The 11,410-nt window shown below is 39.4% G+C and overlaps 1 protein-coding gene across 1 annotated transcript; it reads right to left on the bottom strand.

Moving 5' to 3' along the window:
- Positions 1-393: 393 nt before the first annotated feature.
- Positions 394-10,257, bottom strand: kptn (kaptin (actin binding protein)). The gene is made up of 12 exons (XM_035179369.2): positions 9,731-10,257; positions 7,866-7,948; positions 7,681-7,765; positions 7,538-7,592; positions 6,278-6,356; positions 5,875-5,948; positions 4,682-4,788; positions 2,313-2,417; positions 2,164-2,227; positions 1,923-2,058; positions 1,384-1,548; positions 394-875 (listed from the first exon to the last, which is right to left on the bottom strand). The coding sequence occupies exons 1-12, from the start codon at positions 9,918-9,920 to the stop codon at positions 711-713; spliced, it is 1,308 nt and encodes a 435-aa protein (XP_035035260.1). The 5' UTR covers positions 9,921-10,257; the 3' UTR covers positions 394-710.
- Positions 10,258-11,410: the final 1,153 nt, after the last annotated feature.

Here is an 11,410-nt window from a genome sequence, read left to right as displayed (position 1 = left end):
GGGAATGGAGGATGGGTTTTGAAGGAGTAGCCGGACACGATACACAAACCACTCTCCAATTATAGTAGTAGGAAGGATAGGATACTAATGTAAACCTTCTCAAATTAAAGCTGAGACTTACATTAATGAAGTAAGCATTGTTTTTATTTTAGTGTTCCTGTGTGGACTGTAATTGTTCACTGTGTAGGTGTTAAGTGTTAACCTGTTCACTTCTTACAAGGGCAGTATTATTTGTTTCTGGATGTTTTTAGTAACTCGTGTCACTATGCAACACTACATGGCTCCAGTCTAAGTGTGACATTATCCAACTTCACTGGCATCTGTGTGGACAGTCTGGAATTAAATAATAAATCTATAAAATATTAGTACACAAGATAAATACCCAACAAAAAGTTTATGGATCCAAATGTGTCCTTTATTACCAGCAAATTACTGTACACTATCTACAGCACATCTGTCTATTATATCATTACATACAGTTACAGTGAACTCTATTCATTTGATTTGAATTCTTCTTGAATCCACTATGAAACCGATAAGCAGACTTTCACCATTTTGAAAGGTGTTTGTGATTTGGTTCTCCGAGTGTCTGTCCTCACAGCTAAGTTTAACTCTTCACACACGCACACACACGGCTGACAATACAAGGCACATACTTCAGTCTGAACCACTAAGGCTATACACATGACACATGGAAATAACTGCTCTGCTTATTCTGATGGTGTGTGAGCCGCACACTCTTCGTTCTTAGCTGGATCATCTCTCTCCTCGATGTCTGGAGCTTGGGCTGACTCCAGCTCAGAGCCAGCTGTCAGTGCCGACACCCTCTGGCTGAGCCGCTCCAGGACCAAATCAGCAGTGCAGGCGAGACTATGCTGAAGAGACAGAGAGAAGTTCAATTACACAACTTATAATGATATATATAGTAGGTGGTGGAGATTTGAGGAGGTCTGTTGGTTTTGAATACAGAGGGTGACAGAGCTGAGATCTTTATACTGTAGTTTAATATGAGATTGTGGTGACTTCTTTTTCTTTGGAGGTTGTTGGTCAAGTTTAGCAGCTCATTGATAAAGAATGATGGCAAAAGATGCATCAGACTAGGGCTTTAAATCCTCATTGTAACAGATAACAGAAAATGAGAATTTATTGTTTCTGTCAATCACAGGCCATCTCAGAGCGTAAATAATTTAACAACCAATTCAATCAATTCTGCTGGTGACCAGTAGGAGTCAGCAATTTTTCTAGAATTGCTTCAGTTCACCTCTTCAGTAGAAACAACATATTTTCTCCAGTCTACATGTTTGTGTTTACAATGGAAGCAGATGACCTATCTGCTATACTGCTGCTCTTCAGCATCATGGATCTCTGCTTTCTGCTACACACCTGTAAGATATGCAGCCCCTTTAGTGTGAGGACAGCCAGCTCTTTCAGACCGTCCCCGGTCAAGTCTAAGTAGATGATGGACAGCAAAGGACTCTTGAAGCTCCGCCGCCACAGCAGCTGAAACTGTCTGCTCCCCACCGGATGGAATTTGTAGCACAGAAGTTCCTGCAGGGCCGACAGGTGGATAACACCATCATCATTAACACCTCACCACGTCAGCCGGCAATGAAGGGCTGACGTTCCATCATTTTTAATTCCTCTGGATTTCCCTTTGCATTCGTGATCTTACTTCAGTGGTGAGGCTGGCTATAATCTATATAGTTTCTATTGTCAACAAATCCCATGAAAAGACCGAAACAACCAACAAGTATTAATCCTCTGAGCCACAGAGACAGAGAGAAAGTACTGAGAGAGAGATGGACTAACACATTCTGTTTTGGTCTTTTCATGACTTTTAATGAGATTAAAAAACAGAATATCACCACTTTAATCCTTTAAAGTAATATTAATGAAGTCCATTAGTACAGAGACGCTCTGACCTGTCCGTATGTTCCCAACAGCACCTCCTTCTGCCCGTCAAAATCCAGGTCAATGACTAGAGCGCAGACCACTGCGTCCCACTGGTCACTTTCTGAGAGACACGTGGAGCGAGATAAACCAAACTCCTGGACATCTCTAAAAGAACATAGACCCACGAGTAAAACACCAAATTCAAGTTAAACTGCACAAAAGAAAGCGAGTATTACACTGAAACCTTTACAAGTCTTATCTGCTTCTGACCTGTAGACAACTGCCATCTCAATGGTACTGGTTACCAGAAGGTTGTAGCCCTCCATTTCCACACCTGAAGAAGAAATAACAACAGTGGTGAGGATTACTGCAGATTCAAACTAGAGGCAGAGGCTAACTACAGCAGAGCAGTGACATACTTGTCTCTCCGCTGGTGTGGCTGGGCTCAGTTGGGCATCTCAGAGGAAACAGCAGCACTGTAGAGATCGGACTGTCAAACTGGACCCGCCAGCTCTGCAAAACCTCTGTTGGAAAAACACACAATATGATTTAAAACACTCGAAGGAATAGTCCGAGGGTATATTCATGATTTCTGCCACTTTTAGTTAAATGTACAAATAATAAATAACCAAGATGGAGACAATGACAGCAGTCATAAATAATCATTACAGCTTCCTTCAGACAAACATTTAGGACCAGTTTTCATGCTCAGACTTAATAACATGAAAATATGATCTTTGCTGTCAACATTTATTTGTCTAGTGTCACTACAGTTTAAAGTGACACACTGCTGTTGACTGTGTATGAACAATTCCTACATCACAGATACAACATTGTAAATATAATTCTTCCCATAGTTGATTAGTGCACAGATGTGGTCCAACTGTGCACTGAATGAAATGAATGCAGTTCTGTGCCAAACATGAATCCTTAACACAATATTACATGTACTGTAACTAAGATTTTACCTCTTCACTTTTAAAGGCCACGAGGCACCCACACACACGATTAAACTCTAATCTAAAACTATTCTCTATGCACTTTATAGTGCACTAAATGTACTGTTCCCCATTTTACTGTACGGATGTGTGAAATGTATGCACTATATACCTCCAAAAATCCCACAGTGGAATGAATCTAGCCTTGTCCATGGCTTGTACTTTCTACTAGTGACCACAAAGTTTTATTGAGCCTGTGTCTGAAATCTACTCCTTCATTCACTCATTCCGTAATCTCTATATAATTAGTTCTTTACTTTCGAGTAAGCAGTTTATTGAGATTTTGGACACTTATTAATCACTGTCATTAATCACTGTCATGCTGCATTCATGTTATATCTCTCACAAGCAACTGAGGGGGGAAAAACATTCACGACAGAAACCGAGTCCCAGATATCAAGAGTTACTGACACTGATCATCTCTCTCATAAGAACTACACACATGTCAACAAACTGGTGTCTCAAAAAAATAACAGCACAACTGATCCAGCTTATTTTACAGGAGCTATACACTGTTTGTTTAGTGTTTGTATCTACTTTCACTTGGTAATAAACTGCTATTCATATGTAACACAACAAAAGAAGCCGTTTAGCTGCAGCAACAACAAGGTTATTAGCATCAGGGCTAACTGCCTTGAAATAATGTGTGAATATTCACAAGTCAGAATATGGTAGATTCCTGTTCCTCTCATTCTGCTGACATTGCATGAACACAGCATCATTTTGCATCATCAGGACAGGTGCATTGCACTGTGGGATTGTTTAGAGAAAATATATGGCATGGACACTACTGTTTCTGTTGCATTGTGCAAAGTTTTGAGAACACTATACAGTGCACGTGAAATAGTCAGCAGTAAAATCTGTGCATGATTCAGTAAACAGGGAGTGAGCTATTATATCAATAATGGGTCTTCTTCACTGGAGATATGCTGACATGTCATAGCAAGAACAGTAGTGTGAAATAAAACTGGTTGCTGGTATTGTGCAAGCAGAGTTAGTGTATGGCTGACTGGGACATTTGCAAACACAGAGCCACCATTGATGTTATCATTGATTTTCCTTCTATGACAAGTGAAAATATCTGCTGTGAAAACAGGTCTGTAGTGACTGAGTGAAGAACAGGGAAACCTCTTGTTATTGTGACCTTGAAGATCATTTCAAGATGGCTACTCCCACTGCTAAAAAGCCTAAATTATAATTGCTGTTGTGTATTTGTGGCAGTTCTTTTTAAAAGTAAAACCAGACACAAACAGTGAATGGCTCTTTTTAAGTCAGCTGAATTGACTGTTATTAGTTTTAATATTGGATTTAATTTGCAACAGAGTGATGGAGGCTTTGCAGTCACAGGTTCATTGTTACTTCTGAGCGTGGAAGATTTTGTAGCTGTCAGACATGACTGAAATGATAACTACATGGCTGATATGTCTTTTTCTGATTTGACTGTAACCATGGTGATAGCGATGAAACGTGTGTGTGTGTGTGTGTGTGTGTGTGTGTGTGTGTGTGTGTGTGTGTGTGTGTGTACAGATGTTGTTTGTTGCAGCGGTTAGTGCAGGACTAATGACACCTTTATCATCCTAATGAGTCGTGTGACCTCACAGGATTCCCAAGATACGTGAACTCTTCACACATTCAACGTGAGCAGAACTCTAATCTGTCACAAAGTGATTGCAAACATACTGCACTTTCCATACGCCATAATTACTTCAACACAGGAGTCTGTTCAAAGACACAGAAATGTGACCGAGTGGATCATCTTTAATTCTCTACTCTGTGAGTTTGTGCCTCACCTGGCCCAGTCTGATTCACCATAGCCAGTCCAACGCAGCCGTTCTGACAGCCGAACGCTGAGATTCTCCTGTTGCCAGCTACACTCAACATGTCCAACCACAGCACACTGCAGAGAGGGAGGAGAAACCCAACAGGAGGGTTAGGATGAATCATATATACACTGAAATGTATGTAGGACTGATAACTGGCAATGTGCTGCTGCTACAATGAAACATTTACATATTATATACTTTCTTTACTGTTATGAAAAGTGTGTTAACAAGGTTCTACACATTTTAACTTCACTGACAACAGGCAATTAACATCAACAGAATGTGTAGCATCATGTAACACTGGTCAATCATAAACAGATAGTATGGTCAGGTACTATTTCTAATTAGAACAATAGTGATGGGGATGTCCTTGTATTTTCAGGCAGTTCCAGAACAGTATATGTGTATGGTCACGGACTAACCACAGTTTCTCCAGCATTTGTTGGTGTAGTTGTTTTTTTAAGATAAAAACTGCCAGAATCTCATTTTGGCTTTCCAGTCAAATTCCAATCCCCTTGCAGCATCTTGAGTAAATGTATTCCCAGTTATCATAACACACCATTGTATTCAGCTGCAGTTCCCATTGTCCCTTAATATGAAAGGTGCAATCAGATGTGTCCAGCATGTACTTTTCCTACATGGGAGATGTATATTTTTTTTATAAAATAAGCTTTGACATTGGTTGGTACTCTTCTAATAATGTCCCACTACACATCTTATTCAACGAGATATTTTTCATGGTATTAATGACACAGTTTAATACGAAATAGAAAATCTTTTCATTTTCAACCATTTCTTGTTAAAACAACATATGACTTTCTTTTTGTGTCACACATATGCACGTCACTATATGTTAAAATAGTTGGATATGTTATAGATAAAAGCTCTGTTCAATATCTTTAAAGAGCTAATTAATTGTGTAACATGATTTATCGTGTAACTGTAGAAAATCATACAGTATAGCACTGTAGGTAATAAACAGCCTTACCAGTGCCTATAGTGTTGGCTACCAGACCACAGACAAATGTTGTGAGTCAGATTAAAACACAGAAAACAGAGAGACTTACAAGTTCCTGATGTTCTCAGTCACTCAAACCCTCACCACACACAACCAACCAAACAGCCACATGCACAGCTAACACACGTGCACACAGACTAACTTGCTGGGCAGTTGTTGTAGTTCAGGGAAGAGTCTCTCCACTGGCTGCTCTTCAAACTGGTGGAGGGAGGCGTTCTGATGGAGACAAAAGTGTCAGGCTGAATGACTGATATTTACATCATGAATCAGAGTTGACCCCTACTATTCTTAATTTATAAGATATGATTCAAAGGCTTTACACAGACACAAATGACACAAAACTAATGTTCTGTTTTTTTGAAATTTACAGAAAAAAAAGGACCATTTGATTTTAAATAAATGTGATTAAAGGACAAAAATGTGTTACGATAAAATAAACAATTAGAATTAGAATAAAATGGCGAAATTTTTATAAATATCTTGAACAAAATCTCATCACAGACACACACACACAAACAAAGGGAGACAGAAGTCTGTGGGCTGACCTCCTTGTACAGGTGGATCCTCTGGTCATGGCCACTGAGCAGAAACACCGTCTCGCTGCTGCCATCGTCACACTGCACTCTGACAGAGAGAGAGAGGTTGCTGACATTTATCATGCAGACAGATACTGTCTGAAAACAGCTGCCAGACGGGAACCCACTGATAACACTAATATTAATTCATGAATACTTGCAAACAGTCTCATTAAAATGTCACCATTTATGAGCCATTCATGCAAAACTATTTGCTCAGGAGCAGAGAGGTTCATATAGGATGAGACAGTGATGGCAGTGGAGACACAAGTAATAACCGGAGTAACTATTATGGTACATTAGTATGGAAATCTCATATCACGTCATGTTAAAGAGAGTGAAAAAATCCTAAATCCGCCCCCTGATCCGGATCCTCACCAAAAGTGAATGGGTTCTTCCCTGAGCCAGTCTACATCCTTCCAATAAGTCTTGCAGAAATCTGTATAGTTGTTTATGTGTAATCTTGCTTACAAAGAAATATACGAACCAACAAACAAACGGATGAGGTGAAAACATAACCTCTTATGAGGAGGTTACAAATTCTAGAAACAGATCCACAGCTGTATATTAACTGAGATAAGATAAACGTATTGATACTCACAGGGAATCTGATGAACTAGTGTATGAGAAATTAAAATGTTATCAAGTACTATAGTAATATGTTATATATATATTATTATAGGACTCAAGCCAGGGTTGACATTTAACTTGCTGAGTAGCTGGAATAGTAATGAAGCTGCTCTTGATTCTCTTAAATCTTTTATAATTAATTAATTTCACACAGTGATGTTAAGAACTGCAGATTGTAGAGATGTGTTAAAGAAAACAAGGCTTTACAATTTACTTATGTATTTAGGTATGTATGTTTATTTTTCCATAATTGAGTCGCTGCATATTTAATTGTAGATTCTACTTATCATTGACACTACTACAAACTTTCTATGAGATATAACTCTCTCTATATAGGGAGTTCAAGTTATAACCATAGTGAACACTAACTGGACTGTAAGCATTAATTATATTTCCAGTTGGACAGATGAATTAAATCTATCTGCTGGTTTGTAATGGTGTCACTCTTCTATGTTGTACTTTCACTGTCCAGTCCTGTAGAAACCTCCATCTTTCTGGGACTGAAAAGCCAGGGCTCACCACAAAGTTAGCTATGAGATGCTTCTGTATTTCGCACTAATGTTGTGTATTGTCTCACAGTGTGTCACAGCTTTAACTTACTCTGTGTGGTACAGCTGGAAGGGCGTGAACTGCAGCTCCAGATTCAGACAACTTTCTGTTCAGAGAGGCACACCAACAATCAGCAAGGGACACATCTGTGAGAGTGATGAGGGCCGTACACATCTGGACACTGCTTCACTCACGTGCAATGGAATCCAGGTTGAACTCTGAGCCGGGCTCATAGTCACAGTAGATATTCAGGAACGGAGTGGCCTTGTCCCCAGAGTCCTGCAGGAGATCAGTCATAGGTCACAACACTGCTGTCGTTGTAGAAAGAGTTTACGACAGTTACACTATACACATGCTGGGTTTATTAACATGGAAATACCTTTATAAACGTGATGCCCACCACCAGGCCTCTGTTGGGTGGAGACTTGGTGAAGGCGTCAATTGATACAATTTCTGCATCAACTAGAAAAAGAAGGCAGGATGAAATGTTTGACAAAATTACTTACAATAACTGCATCGCTACAAGAAAAGGTCATTCCATGTCATACCATCACTCTTTTAGGCTGCTCCATGTTGATAACCTTTTTCATGCTGATTTGGTCTTATGATAAAAACCCATGGAAACAAAATTTCATTTGTCTGGGATCCTAATCAAGGGTCCGACCAAGTTTGAACTCTCTGACTTTGACTTGTCATATCTCCTTACTTATAGGCCACAGAAGATGGTTATCACGTCATTTGTAAGCTCTGTTCCAGCTCCATATTCCATAACTCAAGATAATGCTATCCCTAATATAAAAATAAGAGTATTATGAGTTATAAAAGGTTAGTTTATAAAGTCATGGAGACATCCTGAAAGTTAGTTGTTTGGTTTTTGAGTTGTTGCTGAGATATATCGTCACTCATCTGAAGTGGCATCACATTACTAATCCTTTACAATGTTGTTGAACTGCAGTTAGCGATCAGTGCAGGGTCAGACACATGCAAAGTATTAATAACTATGTTGATGGGATCCCAGGTCACTGGATATTGTCCTCAAAGAAATTCAACATGGTGGAATCATATTTTTTTTTCTAAATGTTAATTCAATTTATTGCAAACTACACTGCCAGAGTTTGAATGTTGAGGGGATAAAGAACCTCTAAGAAGCAGTGGCCTTTCTTCATTTGTGCTTCTTCAGAGTCTTTGATGCAGTAGCTGTGTCTTTGCTCAGCTTTGTTTGTCCTGTCACAGCTTCAACTTCCACCTGGTGCATCACTAGTTCAGGGAGGCATGAGAATATGAATGATGGAGATGATCCATGAGGAAGCAGAAAGTGACTTTGCCACCATCAACTGTTACGTTGTGGCTGTACATATTAACAGCTGGTGTCTGGGGTGTGTTGAGGAGACTATGCCCAGCACTGGACAACTGAGACTCAACTTTCTGCGTCATTGTGGAAAATCTCCATCCTAAACACTCCCATTCTGCCCTGATGTCCCAGTGGCAGTGAGACCTGTAACAGGACAAACATACACAATGTTGAGTAAAGACACAAATACTGCATCCAAGACTCTGAAGGAGCAGAAATGAAGAATGGCCTCAGTATTTGAGAGGTTCATTATCACCTGAACAATCAGTCATATAAGTGTAGTTTTTCAGTGACCTGGGAGCCATGAACAAAGCAGTACACTGGTATTTCGTATGTGTCTGACCAGATCACTAACTGCAGTTCAACAACATGGCAAAAAATGATAGTGATGATGATACTTCAAATAAGTCATGATGATTTGACATGGAATGACCTGAAAGTCCAATTAGCAAATTATATATAAGTATAAAAGTATATAATTATACTTCAGACAACAGGAGCTATGTGTCTATCTATCTATCTATCTATCTATCTAAACTGCTTCAGTCAAAGTGATGATAACAGTGTACAGGTTAACTCTGATTATTTAAAGCAGGAACAACAATTTCACTGTAATTAACAAATTTCCCTACCACAACCTGAAAAGACTAAAGAGGAAAAGTAGCATCGAATGGGAATATTCAAGTGAAATACAGGTCCATTGTTACTTCTGAGCGTGGAAGATTTTGTAGCTGTAGACATGACTGAAATGATAACTATATGGCTGATATCAGTCTTTTCTGATTTGACTGTAACCATGGTGATAGCGATGAAACATGTGTGTGTGTGTGTGTGTGTGTGTGTGTGTGTGTGTGTGTGTGTGTGTGTGTGTGTGTGTGTGTGTGTGTGTGTACCTGGTATGTATGTGAACTGCACCTCTTTGGCCACAGGTCTGCCTTTGAGCTGCAGCTCCTGGTATCTGAAACACACCACCTTCCCTTTGAGTGTGGCCGTCAGCAGCTGCTGCTCCCCGGCCTGACACAGCCCGTAGATGTTGCTCTGCGACGGGAAGCGGCTGAAACTGTCCTCCACGAAGGGGAACATCTCCCGGAGCCTCCTGCGGGTGGAGGTCGGCTCACTGGTTTGAGCAGAAGGGACGAGAAGAGTCTAAAGTTGTCATGCTGGTTTAGAGGCACCTCTGCTTTCTGGCTGTGGTCACAGCGTCAAGCTAGCGAAAACGAGAAAAAGGAAGTGTGGGTGATTCATTTCAAAACACAGCGTCTCCACTCGGTTTACTCAGTGTTCTAATGGCTTAATCTGCGATCTTGATTCTTTTATTTTGAAGACAAACTTCGTTATTTTCGTTTTGTGGCTATAAAAAAAAACTTGACATCAGAAGGAGGGAGCAAAACATCCGGGTTTGAGTGGAGCTGCGTTCACTGCCATCGGATACATTTTCATCGGTGACTCCAAACGATTCAACGAAGTAGAAAATACGGTTTTCCATGACAAGAAGTTCCCTAAGATTTAAAAATGCATCTCCTATATCATCCTAAAATGTTCTTTCGTTTTTTAAAATCGTATCATGTTTTGTAAATCACCAAAAAGAGTGTAAATAACAATAATATAATCATTTGCACGGCTGATATCTTAATTATTTCACTATGAGTTAGCTCCTTTATCCATTTTAAGCAAATAACCTTGTGACTGTGGCAAAGTGATTTCATTTTGAGGTCACTAACTTTATGACTTATCTTCAATGTAAAATACAGAGTCACCAATGCTCTAGAAGGCGGCGCACGGGTTCTTTTCTTCATGTTGTAAATTGATGACGTATTTGACACATCACATGCACACTGCTACCATCTAGCGGTCATTGTTTTTATTTCAATACTTATGTGATTCTTCCGTCAATGAGTTGAATCTTTCCTGTTCGCATCGGTCTCTGCTCCACTAACTCTCTTCTGTTGTGCATTTCAATCACAGTCATGACTCAAACAGATCATTCTACAAAACCACATCTCTCCATGTGTTTTGATTTATTAGAATAATGTACAGCTCAATAAATAGCATGCACTATTGCACTATCTTGTTAGATTCATTATAAACTCATATTCCACGGGCATATAACTCCTATCGTAAAAATGTGTGTTTTCTTTAGGGCTGGCAAACATTTATACAACTTCAATGTATCCTGTCATAACACGACATGTCCAGCAGGTGTCAATAGAAACTCACTCATCAAGCTCTACTAACCACAGAACAGTGGGATGTCACTCTCCTGCAGGACAGCTTCACTCCTCAGGAGTACAGTTATGCAAAAACATATATATATATATATTTTTGTTTACTTTTAAGCTTATAACTACTAATAGCTAAATTATAACCACAGTGTTCTTGATAAAAGTCAAACTATTATTTCTCCTTTCAATGTCTCTCTCCATTTTTTTGTTTTTGTATCAACCTGTTTTTAGTAGTAAAAAAACTTAATGTCTTAGAAGCTTTTAAGAAACATTATGTTTGATTGTTTCCACACAGGACCCTCACACCCTCATCTTCACATAACGCCTCACAATTCATGTAACAAACAGGAC

Source organism: Hippoglossus stenolepis, chromosome 15, assembly GCF_022539355.2.
Source record: "Hippoglossus stenolepis isolate QCI-W04-F060 chromosome 15, HSTE1.2, whole genome shotgun sequence".
Lineage (NCBI taxonomy): Eukaryota > Metazoa > Chordata > Actinopteri > Pleuronectiformes > Pleuronectidae > Hippoglossus > Hippoglossus stenolepis.
The sequence above is the reverse complement of the archived record's forward strand: the minus strand, read 5'-3'. Positions and strand labels throughout refer to the sequence as shown.